The following is a 22,657-nucleotide window of genomic DNA, read 5'->3' on the forward strand; positions in this document are numbered from 1 at the left end:
AAAGACATGTTGGTTACATCCATTGGCCATGCTAAATTCTAGGTGGACCCGAATTCTAGGTGGGCCAGTTACAGACAGTAGGGGGAAGTTGTGTGTGGAACCGGAAGAGATTGGAGAGGCATTGAACCATTATTTCTCTTCGGTGTTCACGCAGGACGATATGAATGTAGCTGAGGAGGTCACTGGGGTGAAGGGGTGTAAAATAGAAAGTATTGTAGTTGATACAGAGGATGTGTTGGATATTCTAGATGGGTTGAAAATAGATAAGTCCCCTGGTCCAGACGGGATTTACCCTAGGATTCTATGGGAGGCAAGAGAGGTGATTGCAGAGCCACTGGCTCTGATCTTCAGGTCGTCGTTGGTCTCTGGTATAGTACCGGAAGATTGGAGGACAGCGAATGTTGTCCCATTGTTTAAGAAGGGGAGCAGAGACTTCCCTGGGAATTATAGACCGGTGAGTCTTACTTCTGTAGTGGGCAAGGTTTTAGAAAGAATTATGAGGGATAGGATTTATAGTTATTTGGAGAGTAATGAATTGATTAGAGATAGTCAGCATGGTTTTGTAGCGGGAAGGTCGTGCCTTACTAACCTTATTGAGTTCTTTGAGAAGGTGACCAAAGAGGTGGATAGGGGTAAGGCAGTAGATGTGGTATATATGGATTTTAGTAAGGCGTTTGATAAGGTTCACCATGGTATGCTTCTGCAGAAAATGCAGATGTATGGGATTGGCGGTAATTTAGGTACTTGGATCAGGAATTGGTTAGCAGATAGGAGACAGAGCGTGGTGGTTGATGGTAATTATTCATCATGGAGTTCGGTTACGAGTGGTGTGCCTCAGGGATCTGTTTTGGGGCCACTGCTGTTCGTAATCTTTATTAATGATCTGGATGAGGGTATAGTTGGGTGGATTAGTAAGTTTGCTGATGACACCAAAGTCGGAGGTGTGGTAGATTGTGAGGAAGGGTGTCGAAGTTTGCAGGGTGACTTGGACAGGTTGCAGAGCTGGGCCGCGAGGTGGCGGATGGAGTTTAATGCGGAGAAGTGTGAGGTAATCCATTTCGGTAGGAATAACAGATGTGTTGAGTATAGGGCTAACGGGAGGACTTTGAATAGAGTGGAGGAGCAGAGGGATCTAGGTGTATGTGTACATAGATCCCTGAAAGTTGGGAATCAAGTAGATAAGGTTGTTAAGAAGGCGTACGGTGTCTTGGCGTTTATTGGTAGGGGGATTGAATTTAGGAGTCGCAGCGTCATGTTGCAACTGTACACAACTCTGGTGCGGCCGCACTTGGAGTACTGTGTGCAGTTCTGGTCCCCACATTACAGGAAGGATGTGGAGGCTTTGGAGAGGGTGCAGAGGAGGTTTACCAGGATGTTGCCTGGTATGCAGGGGAGGTCCTATGAGGAGAGACTGAGGGATTTGGGGTTGTTTTCACTGGAAAGAAGGCGGCTAAGAGGGGATCTTATAGAAACATATAAGATGATTAGAGGTTTAGATAGGGTGGATGGTGATAGCCTGTTTCCTCGGATGGAGAAATCTAGCACGAGGGGACATGGCTTTAAATTAAGGGGGGGTAGTTATAGGACGGATGTCAGGGGCAGGTTCTTTACCCAGAGGGTGGTGAGGGACTGGAATGCCCTGCCTGCTGCAGTTGTAGATGCGCCTAGTTTGGGGGCATTTAAGAGATTGGTGGATAGGTTTATGGACGAAAAGGGATTGGTTTAGATTAGTGGGTCAATGTTTTTTTTTAAAAATAAGACTGGTCGGCGCAACATTGTGGGCCGAAGGGCCTGTTCCGCGCTGTAATGTTCTATGTTCTATGTTCTATGAAGAGGCATTGGAGTGTGGTGACGAGGGGATTTTCACAATAACCTCATTGCTGTGCAAGCATACTTGTGACACAATTGAATAAACTTTAAAAGTAGCCTGGCAGCCTTTTTTGAGTTAAAGACAAAAATTGGTCATTTTTTATTGAGTTAAAAACCCACTTAGATTATTAAGTTATTTTAAAAGACAAACCTATGGTTGGTTTTCACACGTGCAGAATTGCAAGTTATACAGTAGGTAGTTACTTTCTTAACAAAGTTAAAGTTAAATAGAGAGTTAACTATGACTGTGGCAGATATTTCCCCAGTGTGGTCTTGAGATTCCAATAGCTCAAACCCAAGCAGAAGTTAAACTGATGAAGATCATTTCTTTTTTAAAGCATAATCTGTCTTTTCCAATAGTCAATGATTTATGCAGCCAAGCTTCATTGCAATGGGAATTTGATGTTGCCGTGATGGCTATTTACAGGGACAGGAGATAGAATATTTTCATTGCTGCATAGAGTGCAGGCTGATGTGAGAAAACCAAAGTGCAGCTCACCAGCTATGCAGGACCTAGTGCAAAAACAATGAAGGTGTGGCCCACGTCATCATGCTGGTGGGGTGGGGCTGGGAAAAAAAACTGGCAACAGCAGGAATCCTGATATCAGGGCATCTTTTCACAAACTTCAATGAAAAAAACAAGGATCCCCCTCAACACATCCGAGACCCTCTCTCACATGCACCAGGGGCAACCCCCAACCTTCCTTCTCCCTCCCCTGCTCACCCTCATCCCCCCCTGGATATGAGGAACCTCCCAATGGAGTTCCCCAAAGGGGCTCCTCTTGCCATTGCTCCCTAGGGGGCGTTGGTCGAAGCGATGGTCAGGGAAATAGTCAAGTATTCAAGGGGAGAATTGGGGTGTTAGCATGGAATGATTGGAGGGTCAGTTTTGTAGTTACCTATGATGTTAGACTAGGTTTTCATTTATCTAGCATCTTCTGGGTAACTATTCAGGTACACAACATGGAACTGTCTGAAGTCTTCGACTAAAGCTCAAAGTTGGAGACATTCACAGGGCATCCCGGGGAGCAGAGGAATTGCCCATCAGACATTAAAACTGCTTGGACAATTCCCACAGAGATCTGTGCATCAGGACCTCCACAGGTTCCTGATGCAGCATTAATCATACATCCAGTCTCCGACAATCCAGAGACTGGAAGATCTGGGCTAGTGCTTCCATTTGTGGAAAAGAGAAAAAAACTTGAGGGCATCAATGTCAGATAGTCACCAAGAAAGTAAATAGGGAATCAGAAGAAACTTCTTTAATGAATGACTGATGAGAATGTGGAATCCATTAGTACAGGGAGTGATTGAAGGGAATAGCATTGATGTATTTAAGGGGAAGCTGCGTGAACATACAAGAGAGAAAGTGATTTTGCTGCATTAGATGAGGAAAGATGGAAAGAGGATCTAGTGGTGCCTAAACAGCTACATGGACCAGGTTGAATGACCTATTGCTAAGTTACATATTCTGTGTGATTCCATTTGGACCATTATTTGCTGATGTGATGATCTGACTCCCCAGCTGGATTTTTAGATGGCCCACTCACTTAAAATTTTCCCAATGTTCTTCAGACCTACCAACAATATCTGGGTGTCTGAGGTACCTTTGGCATGTTACAGGTCACTTGACAATTAGGGGAGTAAAAATGCGATGCATTGAAACATTGATCATGTGCAAAACTTAAGAAGTAATGCTGGAACACTACCCATTTTATGTTGTTCTATGAATCTGTTGTCAGGGTAATTGAGTGAACTTTAGCAGTGTGGACACCAGAGGCTGGGTCTTGGACATCAGTCCACCAGATTATGAATGACTACCATGATATTATAAAAGCAGTTGAAAAATTGCACTGTAGTTACATGTGGAATGAGACCAATGAAATCCTCTTATTTATATTAAAGGCTTTCAGTATCCTTTTGATCAGCACAATCTTAGCCTTTTCAGAAAGCTGATGATCATGGTCGTGTTGCAGTAATACTGTGCAAATGGTACAAAATACAATTGTGTCTTGCTTCTAATTACATAGCTCTTGATATACTGTCATTTCTAACAAATGGCCCACTCACCACAGGTGAACGGATCTTCAATAGGCAGTGCAATTAAGTCCTTAGCAAGATAAAAGCGCTTATTCAAATACAAACAGTTCATGCCATCACTTGGTTTATATAAATAAAACAAGGAAAATATTTGAAAATTAGTATTTAGAAATAGCAAAGCAACACCAGAAAGAAAATGTTTTGAAGTGAAATCGCAATGAGGCAAACATGGATGACATGAAATTTCCATCAGGGTAGCAAACTCCATAGAGCAATTTTTTTTTATTCATTTGAGGAACATGGGTGTCATTGGCTGACCAGCATTTTTTATTACCCATCCCTAGTTGCCCGAGGGCCTTTGAGAGTGAACCATGTAGGTCAGACCAGGTAAGGATGGCAGATTTCCTTCCCTGAAGGACATTAAAGGACCAGATCACTTTTTTTGACAATGATTTCATGGTCATTCTTAATTCCAGATATATCTTTTATTGAATTCAAATTTCACCATCTGCCGTTGCAGGATTTGAAATCAGATCCGCTGGAGCTGACTCCTGACTTTTTACAATGCAAATTTCTGGTCTTTTACAAGGGCAGACCATTGTAAGATTTGAACAAATTTAACAAACACTTTTTCACACATTTGCTCCATACCTGTGTTTTCATTTGGCATTTGAATCTGTTGTTTTCGACACTGACTGCATTTGTAGGCATTACAGAGCGATGCATGCATGTGCGAATGAGGTCTGCATGGCTATCACAAAGCTCTGCTTAACACAAATGTGTAGACCAATCCCCTCAGATTTGACTCACTGGGATTTTATTGTATTTGTATCTTTTGTGCCCATAGGAAGTCCCAAACTGCTTAACAGCCAGTGACATAATGTATATTCACTGATGCAATGTAGGAAACATAGTAGTTCATTTGAACATAGCAAATTGCACAAACAGCAATGTGATAATGACCAGATAATCGGTTTCTGTGATATTGACATCCATGAAACTGCATCAAGAATCTGTTGGGTTTTTCCGCATTTGGATACCTTTTGATTTACTTTTCCTACATCTGTTTATTAAGAGTAGCCACTTTTATAGTTTTCTAAATCGTGTTCCAGAATGCCAGCTCCTAACTGCATACGTCTTGTTGACTCGGCAGAGGTAGTGAACTTGCAAGAGTGCAGTCTGGGAAAACCTATATGATTTATACAGAAAATTGACACATGTTATATTGTCAATGCGCAGCAACAAAACAAACCTGCACCCTGTGGCAGTCCTTGTGCTATGTACATGGAAAATCAAATATTTATCAGGCAGTCCAGCACTGTCACTCTACAGGTTGTGTTTCTAGGCTGCGGAACAAGGAATGGTCAACTCCACAGAACAAATATGGCAAAAGGCATATTGGATATTAGGTTACATATAAATGAATGAATGAATGTTGCATGGCACCAATGCTCCTGTTGTGGGCTGTCAAAAATTATTAGATTTCCATTAGTATGAACCACAAAATGACCCAATGGGGCCATCATTATGAGAGGTCTATTTCACCAGAGTGAATTCTTCATGCTAATGATTTCAAACATAACCTAAATGTTCACTGAAATATCAAAAATATTGCATATATTAGGATAGCATTCTCAATGGTAAATTTCAACGAGAGAGTGAAATAGTTTTTTTTTCCTCTCTTACCAGACCACAGTTGATAGAAATGCCCTCTTTGGCCCGCTCTCCTGTTGCTCCGGTGCGCTTCAGCCTCTCTGAGCCAGCAAGGTCAACAAAATGGAATTTGGCCATGAGTGTTTCATACTCATTCACTGGTTGCGATTCGTGTGGTACTCCATTCACGTCACCGTTTATCTGAAGAGTAGATGGTTACAATGATACAAACAGTGAATATAGATAGAATCTTTCTAAAATTAACTTTCATTTTGTGATTATAGTCACGTAACATATATATGAGGGGAATGTTTAAAAATTCAGCTTTATGTTACAAACAGTCAGCACGTCTGGAGGGAATACAGCTCAGATTTTGGGAGAGCAGAATAATTACTCATTTTAGCCTTGCAAACATTTATGTTAAGTAGAATTAGTGGACTTTTATATGCAATCCTGGGTCGGTAGCAGAGAATATCTGCTTTTGTAGAAAGCAGAATAGTTTACAGTTGAAGCCTGGTAGAAGATTTTGCAGCTTCTGGAACTCTATTTGTCTTTGAAAGCTTCAAGACTGTCTACACTCATTATAGCAAGTATAGTTACAGTTGTTAACTGCATTTAAAGTGCTATTTTAAGACTGTAAGAGGAATATTGCTTGTTTGGAACTGAAGCAGTGTTAAATTAGAAATTAAATTTGTTTGCTTTTCATTTTTAAATATAGTTCAACTGTTAATAGTTGCTTCAGTTGTTTGAATTATATTGAAGTTGTTATTAAATAAAGTTTATAAAAGGTCCTATTTGTCAGTGGAATCATTTCCTCACATTTTTTGCCAAAGTAGAACAGTTGTTGGATCTGGTCTGGTGTCCTAAGGTAACTTAGGGTTCTGGTCCAGGCCCTTAACACAACTTACGTATCAGCTTTATCTATTTACACATCCCAAAGCTCTTCATGATTAAAAAAAAGAACTGTAGTCTTTGGAGTTTCTGTCGGCAAATATAGAGGTCCACTTTCAAATAAGGGCCCAAAACACCAGCTGAGATTACAGTCAGTTAAGTCAGTTAAGCTATTTCATTAATGTTTTTCAAGATGAATGTTAGCCAGGACATGATGAGAACATGCCTATTCTTTTTTGAAAATTGTCTTGAAATCCCTTGGACTAACCCAAAAGGATAAATTGATTTAAAATCTTATCTGTAAGAAAACACCGTTGATAATAGTTCTTAATTCAAGTGTCTCCAAGAATTATGTGCGCATGTCTTGAAATGATACTTGAACCCAGGAACTTGACTCAGATGAATGCTACAACTGAGCTGAGGTGAAGGTTTAAGGATTGGAACTCAAGTACACATTTGTTCTGTCACTACCGCCTACAACCTTTAACCATCCTGTGAACTGTTGAATCTCAGATTGGCAGCAACAGGCAGCAGAGCTGGTACTAAACCCAGATTCAAACATATTACCATCCCCAGTAACTTTCTCCTTGCTCCAGCAAGTTGAGCCAGCACAACCTTCCCCATCAAAACGAACCATCTCTTTCACATTTAACAAAAATGTCATCTCCTGTAATAAATTGAGCCTATCATTAGCTCAACTCACACCCAATCTGAATAGGTTATATTCCAAGGGCATGTTTGTTTCTTAATACCAGTGGCAAGACTAGGTTCTCAGTAAGATCAAACAAAGTGCAAAAATGATCAGCAAGAATAGTAATATGGCGAGGGATTTAGCCAAAAATCAGAAATGGATGCGATTCAGGAGTATTCTTTTTCTTAATCCTGTTAAATCAAACTGCCAAGAAGCTAAATCTGGAGGACTCATGAGAAAATAAATCTTATTAGAGACAACAAAATAGATCAAATTCATCCTTAATTATTTGGACCCTCTTTAACCCCTATATAAGATATCATAACAAAATAACAGAGGACCATTTCTATTCAAGTTTAAACATATCAGTTACAAAAATAAGCTAGTCAGATAAAAGTACAGGCCAGGTGGTGCAGTTGTACTGTCATTGGACTAGTACTTCAGAGACCCAGGGAAGGGCTCTGGGACCCAGGTTCGAATCCCACCATGGCAGATGGTGAAATTTGAATTAAATTTAAAAAATCTTGAGTTAAAAGTCTAATAATGATCACGGCACCATGGTTGTAAAAACCCATTTCGTTCATTAATGTCCTTCAGGGAAGGAATTCTGCCTGTTATACCTGGTCTGGCCTACATGTGACTCCAGATTCACAACAATGTGGTTGACTCTTCAATGCCTTTAGGGATGGGCAATAAATGCTGGACCTGCCAACTACACCCACATCCCATGAATGAATAAAAAAAAGGAATGAAAGGTATAATGACTCCAATTTACACTCAAATGATTGGCAGAAGTTGACAATAATTTAATCGTAGCCCACTTCGTGCAGTTTCACTTTCATAAGAAAATGAAATTAAAATAGAAGTTAAAAGTGAATATATTAGGTAGAAGAAGAATCAGTCAGGACCTGAGCATCATGTATTTATGTTCAATTACTGTGATAGTTACCACTTTATAGAGTGGCAGTAATAGATCGTCTTCTTGAAGTGCTGCAATCTTGTTGTGTTTTGTAGCAGTTTTATACAACTGAGTAGTTTGCTGGACACTTCAGAGAGCAGCTAAGCGTCGACCATATTATTGTGGAGCTGGAGCCGCACAAAGACCAAACCAGACTAGAAACACTAGGCTTTCTTCCCCGTAGGACATTAACGAACCAGTTGGGTTCTTATGACAATCATGATCATTTTTACCAATAATAAGCCTTTCGTATCTCAAGTCTTAAACACTAGCCTTAAATTGCTTAACGTGCAGGAGACCTGAGCAGCAAACATTGCTTTTTGGGTGATTATAGTGAATAAATTCAAAACCAACTCAGAGTGCATAAATGAGCACGGATGACGGATAAAGAGTAAATGCACTCTTCTGGTTCAGTGCCAAGTACACAGAACCAAAATATTCGACATTGCAATCCAAAATCTGCAATGAATTAGTTGTTCACAGTGAGAGAAGCAGTGGAGTTGTTACAACTGCAGCAACCTCAAGCTATACTGTGGTGGAGGGATGATGCAAGAGAAAACAACCAGGGCCTCTGCTTCTGATCCATGGATGAGATCTGACTGTACTGCTCACACTGTCACACACTTTTCAATATGGACACTCACGGCTTACACATGAAAAATAGTCACCCGAGTGAAGTACCAAAATTTTGCCAGTCGCCAAGCAAAAATCCACCATCTTCTAAAGAGCAAAGTTCTATAAAGTGAGGCAGCAATTAAAAGCAAGTTTTATTTAATTTCAGTTGTGTGTGATGTCAGGCCTAAGTTAATTTTGTAAACATGGCTTCGTATCAGTTACAATACTTAATAGTTTCCAACTTTCTAAAGAGTCCAAATTAAAAATGGGTCCTAGTCAGGTTCCTTTGGTAGTTGACATAAAAGTCACAATACTCTTCAATGCTCACTCTCATTATACAGATATTCTCCTAACGGGATAAAGTCCTCTTTTACTAGGGCTGTTTGGAATAGTTACTGTGCCTATTAATAGTCTTTAATCTCTTTTTCTCACAGAATCCTTCTGCAATTCTGTCACGTTCACATGATCTCACAGTGGTTTTGAAAAACAAGCTAAACGATGAAGCTTAATGCTATCCTTGTACAAGTTGCTCAAACCGAAATACTGGGTTGTGGTGACTTCAGTACATGGGAAGGAAAAAGGAACGGTTAAAACAGAAAAAGGCAAACCCCATCAATAAAAAGCAGAGATACTAAAGGGAGTCAGTGAAACAAAGGCTTTGGAAATTACAACATTTATTGTTACTTTGATGTGTTCGTTTCCCATTGCCCCTATTTGGAAAGCGAGAGGTCTGCGTGTTATTCCATTTTACATCCTATTTGCCCTCCAGTCCCAGTGGGTGTTTCTATATAATTGACAGATCAAATTGCTTAAAATAATGCAACTGTAATAATTTGCTCCATGTGTTCGTTTTCATCTGATGGCAGTCATAATTTTTTTTGAAGTTTATAATACAGTCACAAAACTTCAGAGATTTTATACACAGCAATTCAGCCAGTGGAAGGATACCTGTATGGCTTTCACTGGCTGCATTTTTATATTGTAAGTTTCACTGAACTGTAAAGTCCCCCTTCTACTTTACGCCGGAATTAGTATTCGACATTAACTGTGTCTGGGGCACATACCATATCTTGCCTGGAGCAGACCCTCATTTGGCAGACGTGGATTGTAAAAATAGCATGGGAACGGGAACTCTCCGCATTCATCTGTGTGCTTGCAGTGGTGCGAGCAAGAGCACCAAGCTTCAAACATTGTATCATCTGTAAAACAAAAAGGTATGAGGAATAATCCTTTCATCAGCTTTCTGCTGACTTGAATTAAGGCCACAAAGCAAATCACTACATAACTGGGTATTCCCAATTGGGGCTGTCAAAAGAACATGGGGGAGGGTACTGATAATTGCTTGCTGCAGTTTGGAAGCGGTGCCATATCTACGACAATGGAGGACCTCCCGACTGTAAGGGTAACGGAGCACTTAACTCTCTTACAATTATTACTTCTGTCAACCCCAAGGTTATTGGTAAATATCTGTATTCATGGTCTGTTAGAAACTAGTGTTTGCCAATATACGGTTGTGCTTTGGAGCTTGGGACCAATAAATGAGAAAAATGGTATTCATGGTCTCCATACTTTAGGTGCTCCTTAAATGTATATAAATTCACAGGAGTTAACTTTCTCAAATTAGTATTAGAACTTCAGAATAAGTATCTGTGCTGAAATTTCTATGAATTAAAGGCAGACTCAAAATAAGCTCACTGGTGAGGCAATTTGTTCTACTGAAGTGCAAAGTGCCAGTGAAATGGAATCCGAAAGGAACAATTAACCCCCAGTGAAATTTCAGATTGAATACAAGCGAACAGAAAATAAATACAGAAGTCTATAGCTAACTTTATAAGAAAATAATTATTATACTGTATATTACGTTGTATTCATACTATATACATTATTTCTTTTTTTTTAATTAAGATGCATTATGGTTAGCTTTGAGGAGCTTCCAATAAAAGTCAGTCAAATACTATTCTGGAAGGTACTCGGATAACCAACTGGGTTGAAGCATTGTCAAATGCACAGGAGGGTTCTCAGTCTGTACCAATTCAACAGATCCCAAGTGGATTTCTACAAGTAGATTTAATAGTTCTTTTAAACTGAGGTGTGTGTGTGTGTGTGTGTGTGTGTGTGTGTGTGTGTGTGTGTGTGTGTGTGTGTGTGTGGGGGGGGGGGGGGGGGGGGGCGTGGTAGACTCAAATCAGCAATACCGCTTCCCCCCACCCCCAGCATGACATCATGGAACCTGCCACTTCCATTTAGTGGTTAGCATCATAGCGCCAGGGGCCCTGGTTCGATTCCTGGTTTGGGTTACTGTGCGTGCGCAGCTTGCACCTTCTCCCCGTGGCTGTATGGGTTTCCTCTGGGTGCACTGGTTTCCTCCCACTGCCAGAAAAAGACATGCTGGGTAGGGTACATTGGCCATGCTAAATTCTCCCTCAGTGTACCTGAATATGTGCTGGAGCATGGCCACTAGGGGATTTCACAGTAACTTCACTGCAATGTTAATATAAGCCTACCTGTGACACTAATAAATAAACTTTAACTTCAAAACTTCTTGAGGGCTGTCCTCCACTTATCCCAACCAAGACAACAGTTTGAAAAAGAAATTGGAAAACTGCCCAATATTTTTTAAGTCTGGAGGGGAAGAAAAGTTATATGAATTTTCAGTTCCACATTTCTGTAAAGCATCTGAACCTGCCTGAAAGCTTGCAATCGTGCCATTAGGAGAACACAAGCGAAAACTCAACAGTTACATTTTGCTTTGTTGAACAACGTACCTATACTCACTGAAGAATGGAGGTTTAGTTAAGCTACCTGAAGGCTGCTGGCTCCACTGGAACAAAATCCCAGCAAAGTCCAATGCCTTTTGGCAAGGAGGGAAAATGTGCCATCAATTTAACACATATTAAAAATTATTATAATGACGCACACCTACTTTTCCCCATGTTAAAATCAGAAGAAAGTTATTAAGCATAATAGTTGAGCACTGAATTATTTTTGTCAGCTGGACATGCAAATTTGTATTCTAAAAAAAGTAATCAAATTATATTCTATAAATTAAGTTTTAATCCATCTATGGATGCTCTGTCTCAATAGGCATCATTTGAAAAATTTAATATAGTACCTCCCCATCCAAGCCATACACAAACACAGTCAAATTGCGGTTTTAGAACAGAGCTGTCGAGTTCCATGTTTCCACAACTCATCATGCTGAACTGAAAGTAGAAAAGGTCAAACAAGAAAAAAAAAATCTAGGTCATGAGGGAGACTGAGTGAATGCGAAGGGCTCTGGTTCCTGCTCTTTCAGGACAAGTCAACTTTCATTAATCTCATGGTTGATCACAATTCAGTCACTGCTGCCGACCTCCTGTGAAGAAAGTCCATTATCTGTTCTCTCTCACAGCATGACTGCCATTATCCTTCCCCCTCCCCAATACATGCACATTTATTATCAACATTTCAAACAGCAGCTAACAAAATTGCGCACAAGAACTGAAACCAGAACTGGACAGGCAATTTTGGTCTAAACTATTAATAACCACGACTGATCTAAAAATCTTTTAAATGATCCACCACAAATGTGACATGAATTACAAGACGCCCAGTTGGTTTTGCACTGACCTCTTGTTCGGAATTAACAATACGCGAGACAACCCCACTCGTGTAAATTGTTCCATTGGCACCTTCATGAATTTTAATGTTAGATTTCCTCTGCCGTGAATCCAGGTCACGTGTGCTGTCAAATAGATCCAGTATTTCTTCATTGTAAAGCTGCAAGGACATACATGATACATCTTTAAACACAGGCCTGAAAGCAAGAGGACTGATCTGCACCCCATTCACCACCCCCTTAAACATTTAATCTCTTCACCACCATGGCAGCACTGTCTGCTCCGAACATTTGCACTGCAATAACTCATCAAGGCTCCTTCGACAGCACCTTCTAAACCCCATTCCAACACCTTAAAGGACATGCAGATGTATAAGAATTCCACTGTTCATAAGTTCTCTTCCAGCTTGTAAGTCTATCTTCGCTCTTTTACTATCATGGGATCAAAATTCTGGAATTCCCTTCCCAGCTGCTTGATGCTTGTACCTGCACAAGATGGACAGCAGCAGCTAAGAAAGTAGCTGTCCATCAGCTTCTCAAAGGTAACCAGAGATGTGCAACAAATGCTGTCCTCGCCAATGACACCCATATCCCATGAAAGAATAAAATGAACGAGCATTTTTTTAAAATATCTCAATTAGAGTGCTCATGTTTATTTATAACATTTTTAAATGTTCAGAATAATGAGACGTACATGTCATCAATCCCATTCTGCTGCCGTAATGATGGCAGAGGAGGAATCACACTCAGTTACTCATTAGGATGCCTGACCCTACTGGGGCTTCTCAGTCTAGCAATCAGTATAATACAGGCAAATGGCCCTGTCTGTACAACAGCACAACTTGAGTGATCAAGTGGAGCACAGCTACATAGGAACATAAGAATTAGGAGCAAAAATGGGCAAATTCAGTCCTTCGAGCCTGCTTCACCAATCAGATCATGGCTGATCTCTCCCTCAACTTATATCCACTTCCCCAGCTGTTCCCTATATCCCCTTATCTCTTCTTTTAAAAATTAGAAATATATCTATTTCCTTCTTGAAATCATTCAACGATTCAGACGCCACTGCGCTATAGGGCAGCAAGTTCTACAAATTCAGCTACCCTCTGCTTGGTGAAGTAAGAGCGGAAACAGCAAAATGCTGCATTACTGATCAACTACTGTTGGAAGGTGATAGTACATCCAGCTACAATATCTGCATAAAATGGAACTCAGTCTTCTTTACAAAAGGGCCAACTATTCTGGGCTATATGTTCCTCTAGAAACCATACTTCCAGTCCGGAACACTTTTGTAGACTCCATTTACATTGCGAAACAGGGTGGGAATGAGATCATCCAGCTGGTCCTTTTTTTTTGCCTTTCAAAGGACAACAACTCATCCATACGCCCTCAATTATCTTCAGAGTAAAGATCCAGTGTGTAAAGTGCTAACTATGTTTGTGGGTTTTAAATTAAGAGAAAAAGAATTGGTTTGCACATGTAGGCTCAAAGTAACACACAATAGCTTTATTGAAAGAGATGTTCTCTGCACAGAATAGAGAATTAAACTAACAGAGAAGACTGTGAAACATCTAATGACATCATGACCGAGTGACCTGCTCTTAAAGCGATCAGGCAACCATTTAAATATATAACAGTGTTACCGTGTCCTGCCCCATTGCCCATCCACATATGTTCTTGCTCGCCTAGGTTACTTCACAGATATATTGCAAGATGCAGAGAAAATTCAGCATCAAAGGATTAATGCTATTTTATTCAGCTTTGAGAACTGAATTACTGGACTAGGTTCATTTTGCACTTTTGGCATTATTCAATTTGCATTCTTCTGCAGTTTTATTCTGTTTCTGTAAACATACAGAACAGCCCTTAATAGCTTTTTTCTATAATGAGAAGCATAGCATGTACAATGTGAAATAATATGGATCATGAATGACCACAGGCATATGAATGAGACAAAGATCCACTGCCCAGGAATTGAATTATACCTGCATTCATCCAAGAATACTTTTTAACAGCTGAAGTTGTGTGGGCGAGATGGGGGCACTGTTACCATTGCTGCCTCACAGCGCCAGGGATGTAGGCTCAATTGGGTGACTGTCTCGGTGGCATTTGCACATGTTTGTATAGGTTTCCTCTGGGTGCTCCGGTTTTCTCCCGCATTCCAAAGATATTAGGTTAATTGGCCATGCTAAATTGCCCCTTAGTGTATCAAGATGTGTAGGTTATGGGTATTAGCAGGGTAAATACTTGGGACTACGAGGATAGGGTCGGGTAAGATGCGGTTTTGGAGAGTCAGTGCAGACTCGATGGGCCAAATGGCCTGCTTCTGCCCTGTATGGATTCAATAATTCTATGCATTCTGTTCCCAATATTTATAAATAGCATGAACCTAAACCAAAATGTTGGCTTTTAGTACAAGTCACTATTTTCATTAAACTTGTATTTCATTGAATCAGAAGACGTTGATATTTGCCAATGCATTGAGGCCTCCGAATTTTTTGTAAATTGCAATGAATCTGCTGACAAACCTCCAGAAATTGAGCTGTCACTTTAAACTCTGGCGGCTGTTTTCCTTGCTCCTGAGCTTCTCGCTTTCGCTCGGCAATTCCTTCAAAAAGGTGCCTGACCGCACGTGGTATTATTCCTTGCTCTTCCAACGTTAGATTCACATCAAACCCGGTGCCCATGCTGTATGTCTTCCCAGATCCAGTCTAGAAAGAGAAGAAAGAGTAACCAAGATGGAAAGCTCATGAAACATTTTGACACAGAATACTCATACTTAGCCAGTGGTGGCACAACCCTTCAATTGGTTTCCAATCCAAGATTTATATTGCGATGGGGGCAAACTCCATCTGTTTAAACTGTTCAGGAAAACTCCACTCCAGGATAAATCACATAGCCTTTGACTAAATGAAGCAAATTGGTATATATACAAAACCACATCACTTAGTACCAAGGTGGTTTATTCTCCGTTACGTGTGATTGATGGCAAGTAGGAAAGCAAATTGAACGTTCTCATTTATCGCAAATGAAATGGAATATAAAAGTATGAATATTTTGCCACAGTTGTACAGAGTGTTGGTGAACCCACATCTAGAGCACTATGTACATTTCTCCTTATTTAAGAAAAAATGTAAATGCATTAACAGTTCTAGGTATTTGTGATGGGTGGGGTATCTTATGAGGAAATGTTGGACAGGCTGGTGGGCCTGTATCTATTGGAGTTTCGAAGATTAAGAAGCAATCTTATTGAAACACAAAAAGATCCTAATGGTGCTTCACAGAGTGGACACTTAAAGGAAGTTTCTCCTTGAGGAAGTGACTAGAATGGAGAGGGCACAGTTGAAAAATAAGGGGTCTCCCATTTAAGATGGAGATGAGAAGAATTTTTTCACTCAGAGGATCACGAATCTTGGGAACACTTCCCCAGAGTTTGTGGAGGCAGGTCAGGCAAAGGTAGGTAAATTCTTGACTAATAAGGGATCAAAAGTCATCAGGGGTAGGCAGAAATTGGAGTTGGGGCCACAATCTGATTGACCTTATCAAATGGCGGAGCAGGCTTGCTCCAAATTATGCTCACACGTAAGTTAATATTTCAATTTAAGCCACATAACTGCAAATTCTGAGGGCAGAAGTTTCCAAAAAACAAGTCATTTCTGGCGAGAAAATCGGTATGATTTACAGCGAGAAAATTAGCACGATTTCCATTGGCTCTGCCGGCGTGTTCCAGACTGCAATCTTTAAGCATTTTGAAAATCTTTTTCCCTCTTTGTGAAAAATGCCGCACCGGAGGTGCGAAGCATCAGATTCACAAGTCCCGGGGATGATCTAAGCACTTCAATGAAGGGGGAGCTGGATTTGAATGGCTCCAAAAGAATTGATCTGATTCAAGCCAGGAGGATGGTAGTGAGGAAACCATCTCCTCGATTCATGGAGGGGGACCTCACCTGAAATGTTGGACACCACGGGGGAAAGCTGAACAATAATAAACTGTTCAGGAAGCCCTCCAGCATGGTAACAAATCTTGCCTGGTGGCAGCACTGGTTAATGTCAGCAGCCTAACCAACAGTACAGGAGTGCAATGTAGGAAGAAGATAAATGACCAATTATGGTCAGCAAGGATAACTGTGTATTCTTGGAACTCCATCCTCATGTCACCCCTGGAATGACACCTGGAACCCATAGTCCACCACATTGCATTTGCCAGCACCCAACCTCCCAGTATCACCCCCAAACCCCGGCACTCCTCATTAGAGCACCTTCCTGCTTAGGCACAGTACCCACACATGCCAATTGACCTTGACCTCTGACCCACCAGGTGTCCAGCTTACATCATCCTCTTTTGTGTCCCTGCAGGAGAAGGTAGCGCACAACTGGAATGTGAGAGAAAACAGAATGGAATGCCCGAACTGAAGATCCTGAACATTTGAAGAGAGAGCATAAAGCTGAAGCAACAGTGGGCCTGCACTTAGAACAAAGTTGGCTTGTCAGGGAAAAGTGAGGAGATACTGCACCTTCATCCAGATGATCATTGTTAAGTGAGTGATTTGTAGTCCAAACCCTTGACCAGGCCTTGTGCTAAAATCTTGCCGTGCGGGCACATCCACTGAAGAGCCTGGCCCATCAAACAGCAGTGCCCCACTACCCACCCTCAACAATACCTCAGATGATGAGATCTCAAATGAAATGTCACAACTATCACCCGCACCATCCAAAGAACACACCTCATTGGGCCAACATAGCTGACAGGCTTCTGTGTCACTATTTGGTGAGCACCACACAGCTTCTAGCGCACATCAGATGAAGGCTGAAACGTCCCAGGACACTGCTATGTCCCAGTCAGGTGCCATGCCTCTGGACACATTTGTCCCACATCTGCTAGAGATGCAAAAGCAGAGCCAGAGGAAATATAGGGGGGTACTGTCAGCAACATTCCCGTTATTACATGGCCGAATGGAAAAGTTGCAAAACCTTCAGTCGCAGGAGATGATGCTAGTGACGCGTGGTACTCAGGCCAACACTGCAAGGGTGGTGGCTGCAGTGGAAAGCCGAGGCAAGACATCAAATCCATGACTGCTGAACTCCAAGGCATTGTTCAGTCCCTGAGAACCATAGTTGAAGGGTTCAATACTATGGTCCAAACAATGACAGGCTCCAAGACTGGCAGTACCAGATGATGTTGAGGCTTCTGGAGCTCACTCCAGCTATCCCTCTGTCCCTGGGTGTAATCCAGGGGCCCACAAATACCCAGAGGGAGCAGGATCTGCGGAAGTGCATCCTGCGGCCTTCTGAATCTCCCCTTCCTGATACTGGTACACCTTGTGAGAAGCAAGCTGAACAGGGTGACGTGGCAACACCAGTGCCACCTGACCCTCCAGAGGCCACCTCTGCACCTGCTGTGCATCCTGGGAACACACCAAGAGATAGAGCAAGGGTTCACAAGGCTAAGGAAATGTAAGGCCACAGAATGGACATTGGTGAAGTTAGGCAGATAGCTGAGGATCTTTATCAAATTTCACAATACTAAAAACTCCTGTCCTTCACAACCTTAAGGTCTCACTCATGTTAACCTCCTCCCACTGGGAGTGCACTCCACCCTATCTGAACACAGCTCTTCTCACAGACCCTCAAAGTCAGGCAAACACTAAGGTCCACTCAAAGTGAAAATAACTTATTCCCTGAAAGGACTTGGGCATCAGTCATAGACCCTCACCCCTAATCCCCCTTTATGTGACAAAGGGATCTCGGACTGAACCTCACTCACATCAGCCGGGTGGCCAGTGTGCTGGCAACAGACAGACAGGAGTCAGATGTAAGCAAAGCTGAGGTGCATCACAGATCATTCCTCACTACGAGTCGTCATTATCCTCCTGCATTTTCTGATCAGCAGATACAAGGACTCCTCAGCCCCAGCACCCTGATGACCAAGATTTAATGTGACCCTCCTGTGGTTGTGAAGGGGTTAACATGGTCTCTTGGGAGAGAGGCTTCTTGACCTTGTCCAACAACATGGTGGTCCTACAGCGTGAAGTGGGAAGCAATGAGGACAGTCATGGTTCTTCTGCCCGTGCAAACCCTCGTCCCTGCACGTCCTCCATCCTCTGGCTCATCTCCCCACCTCTTTCTCCATTCATTCCTGGACTTAGTCCTCATCGTAGGAGACATTGCGCTCCTCCAGGTCTTTATCAGTAAGACTGTCGCCCCACTGCTGTGCCAAGTTATGTCAGGCACAGCAGACAACGATGATGCTGAAGACACTCTGCAAACTGTATTGTAGGGTCTGATCAGATCTGTCGAGGCTAGAGGTGCACATTGTGAGCCTCGTTGCAATGGGCCTCTGGCCTCTACACTGGTGTCGTTAGCCAAGACATCGGCAAGTATCCTTTATCCTCAACCAGCCACCCTGCAGCCTGGGGTGACTCTTGAATATCACAGGGAGTAGCTACCATGCACGGTCCCTGGAAAACACCTAGGAATGAACCTCTTTTGGTGGTCACGCACCAACTGGACATTAAGGGAGCGGAACCCCTTCCTGCTGATGAACGGAACTCCCTGATGTCAGAGAGTGCATAGAATGACATGAATACAGTCGATCGCCCGCTGCACCTGTGACAGACCAACTGTGGCATCAAATCCCACAGCCCTCTCGTTGTGCTGGGCCTGGTTCAGGGCAAAATGAATGAAATCTATTTCCTTACACAGAGTGCATCCATGAGCTCACAGATGCACTTGGGGACTGATGACAGAGAGATGTCACACAGGTCCTCAGATATTTTCTGAGATTGGTTTTACGACCCCTCATTGTTAGGAGGAAAACTGGGTGGCAAGAGAAGTGACAGGAGCTCTTTCAGTTTCTGTGCTGCAGGCTTGGTTTTTAGAAGGGCCAGCAAGCTGAAAAGAATTGTTTCTCCCTCTCCCTGTTTTATTTGGAAATCCTGGTGGTTATTGGAAAACAAGGTCTTGCATCCCTGGAGTAGAAATTGTGCTGTTGGTAGTTTGATCAGACTCTATCTGGGATTCTGAGAAGCTGTTCTGACTTCAAACTGTTCTGAATGTGTCAAGAAGACTACCACAACTTAAAAGACAGACTTTTCAATTCAAAGAACTCAATTCCAGTGATGCGTAAGCTTTAGTCTTTGCTGCGTTGAACTTGTTTGAAGGCTTTTGCCCATGGCATGGGTTTTGTTTGATTGGAACATTTTAGGTATGTTTAATAAGTTATACATTATCTTGGTTGTTTAGTTTTTGTTTGTAACTGATAAAAGTTATTGCTAATTTTCTTTCCATACATATTAACTACATTCTTAATTAAACTTTGTTTGAAAGTTCTTCTTAGTGGGTCAGTTGAATCACATCTGAAGTGAAACATATCATGCTTATCCTAGCCAAAATTCAAGACACAAAACTTATGATCCAGGCAAGCTTTGTGAAACACTTGGAGTTTCTGACCTGAACCATAACACCCCTATTCTTTGAGACCGTGGACAACTGACATTTTTCAGAGCAAACTCGTGAGGGCCAACTATTTTGATGAGCGTGAATCTCAGGAACGTTAGAGGACACAATTACTCTCAGAATGAAGGATAGGCAAGGGCTAATAGGCACAATTTTTACTCAGGCTGCATCATCCCAAGATCTTATTACTGTCAGGCCTTAGCAATTAAAACTTCCGGACAGTCAATCCATTATTGTTTAGCAATTCTTTAACCTATTTTTGTAATGCTCTGAAATTGATGCAAATCAGTTTTATAGGTTCGCTGGGCGTGAATTTGATCGTGTCATTGGAGAGGGTGCGGGGAAATCGCAATTGGAAAACACACCAGCGTAAATCCCATCTATGGCTTCTTGTGATATTTTGCAGCCATGACAGGATTTGTGCCCACAGCTAACACGCCCACTAAATTCTGCTTTGGACTGTTTGAAAAATGTCAGTGTCCAATGTATATTCTTTTCTTGACAAAGCATCATGATCTCATCAAAAATGTTACTCCTAAGCATCTTATTTTCACTGCATAATTATACACACACAATGGAAATTTTTAAGGCAGCTAACTACTATTTTTATTTCTTGTGTTTTTTGCAGTCAGCCTTAGCGGGCATAATTTGGAGCTTAATCATGAGAATATCTACACTGATGGGTTTACGATTGTGATGACTTGACACTGTTCCTCCCCATACACTAACAAATGTCCCAATCAAGTATTTGACATTACAGGCCTTGTAATACATTGCCTGGTCTTGATTAATAAATCTTGCAAAATGTAATAAACATAATTTATCACCCTGTCTTTTCCTAACATGCTCTCCTCTTTCTGGCATGAGAGTATTTAACTCTTACCTGCCCATAAGCAAATACTGTTGCATTATAACCTTCAAAGCATCCTTCCACAAGTTTGTGCACACACGAGTTATAGATTTCATCTTGTCTGGAATCGATATCAAACATAAAGTCAAACGTGAAAGCCTTGTCTTTTCCCAGGATAACTTGTGGCTCCCCAGGTGTGACCAACGTACAGATATGGCATCCCTCTATCTTCTCTTTGGCTGACTGTGGACGGATTCTGTGGGAGGAAAATACAACGTGATACTGGCAACTTTCCAAATGCAATTGGTTACCAACTAGATACTTTTATTTGGGGTGGAATATATCAAAGAGTAAAACAAAAAAATAAAAAGATGAAATCTTTTAAGGCAACACCATTGGACATGGACACATTGAATGCTCACATATAAAGAAGTTTTTCTCTTCAATCCTGATATAAGACTGTTCAATATATTGTAACTTGCACTGGATGTGCATTGTTTCAGCCTCATTCTGAAATTGCATCTGCAAAACCCTCTGGGCAAATTGCCCAGTTTTAACTGCACATTTTAGAATCTCAAAAGAAGCATTACAGAAAGGGCTCTAATGGATGACGCCTTTCAACGAAGGAAAATATTTTACAATGAGTGCCTCATAGGAAATCAACCACTTCCTGTACCTGGAAACATCTGAATCGTGGAATCTGATAACACAGGGCTCATTTTAAAATAAAACCTTCTGTACCTTAGTTAGTGGTCAAACTGACACACAGAAGCCAACGCATTTCAGCAAGATGTTATAATGAAGCCGCAGCAAGTTGAACTGCACTGCTTTTTTTTCCAATGCAATGTTAGCAATTATAGTTAATCTTTTTCCCAAACCTAGGGAGGCTGTGTTCAGTAAAATATATTCTCTTTCTCTGTGGCAAAAGTAAACAGCCACAAACATTCTGGTTAGCTGCTGAAATAATTTGTCTGGGTCTCTCTCAGGTCACTAACAATTGCACCTCTATCAGAGTAGGAATCTCTCTTCCCCACTCTAAAGGTGCACCTGTTCCAAACAACTTTGAATGAAAACAGAAGTCTCTCAGTTAAACTGACAGCTTCTTCTTCTTTGCCTATTGTTTTTGCTTTCCTTGTTCCTCCAACTTCTACTTGGTATTATGATACTGCCCTCTTACCAGATCTCTGAGTGGCAAACTGCAAGGATGCCTTGGTCTTTTGTCCACCAATGATCACCTAAATCATAGCCCAGCAACACAAACACTTTCCACAGTGACGGAATCTTCACATAAACGTATGGATCATCAACACGCGAAACGTAGCTGCCGATACACACAGTTTACTCAAAAACTTCCCACTTTTCTGCAGACCCTGCAACCCCATCCTCCTCACCTTTATTAATACTAACGGTTAATTTTCTCTTCATATATTTTCTCTTAACATATATTAATATGTTAATATATTTTCTCTTACAGTTACAGGTTGAACAAATTTGGATATTTAATGTTCTTCCTATCTGTTTTCAGCGTCACAATTCCAGATAAGATTACAGGCAGGATTCTCTGATTTCGCTCACCCTGCCCTCCATGCCAGCGAGAATGAAAAATTTGGCGCTCAGTCAAAACTCCATTCACTGCAGCAGCACTAGAGAACCTAAGCCACTGGCAAGGTTGGAGATTTCCACTGCACATCTTGGTTATAGTTAGAAAATGCCAAAGGGCACAGTGAAACCAGAATAATCGATCAATGTTGAGGAGACTTCTATTATCTTGTGCAAATACTTCATTCCAGGAAAGATGAGAATCATGTCCAAGATGTGGCTACTATTGTTTCCCTAAACACAATATTTAATTTTGCTGGTGGAGGAAATGAAATTATTTGTTGTCCCCAAAAATACATGAATAATCCAATTCTTTATTAAAGTTTAAAGTTTATTTATTAGTGTCACAACTAGGTTTACATTAACACTGCAAATGAAGTTACTGTGAAAATCCCCTAGTCACCACACTCTGATGCCTGTTCGGATACACCGACGAAA

The 22,657-nt window shown here is 41.4% G+C and overlaps 1 protein-coding gene across 4 annotated transcripts in view; it reads right to left on the reverse strand.

The window, feature by feature from the left end:
- Positions 1 to 22,657, reverse strand: part of kif21b (kinesin family member 21B) — a 159,092-nt gene that overhangs the window by 86,091 nt on the left and 50,344 nt on the right. For all 4 annotated transcript variants that reach the window (XM_080210033.1, XM_080210034.1, XM_080210035.1 and 1 more), the window contains exons 2-6: positions 20,654 to 20,876; positions 14,844 to 15,026; positions 12,327 to 12,476; positions 9,782 to 9,916; positions 5,596 to 5,763 (exon numbers count right to left, since the gene is read on the reverse strand). In XM_080210033.1, coding sequence (XP_080066159.1) covers positions 5,596 to 5,763; positions 9,782 to 9,916; positions 12,327 to 12,476; positions 14,844 to 15,026; positions 20,654 to 20,876 — 859 coding nt within the window. The remainder of the gene's footprint in view (positions 1 to 5,595; positions 5,764 to 9,781; positions 9,917 to 12,326; positions 12,477 to 14,843; positions 15,027 to 20,653; positions 20,877 to 22,657) is intronic.

This window comes from Carcharhinus amblyrhynchos, chromosome 22 (assembly GCF_965287045.1).
Source record: "Carcharhinus amblyrhynchos chromosome 22, sCarAmb.v2.hapA, whole genome shotgun sequence".
Classification (NCBI taxonomy): Eukaryota; Metazoa; Chordata; class Chondrichthyes; order Carcharhiniformes; family Carcharhinidae; genus Carcharhinus; species Carcharhinus amblyrhynchos.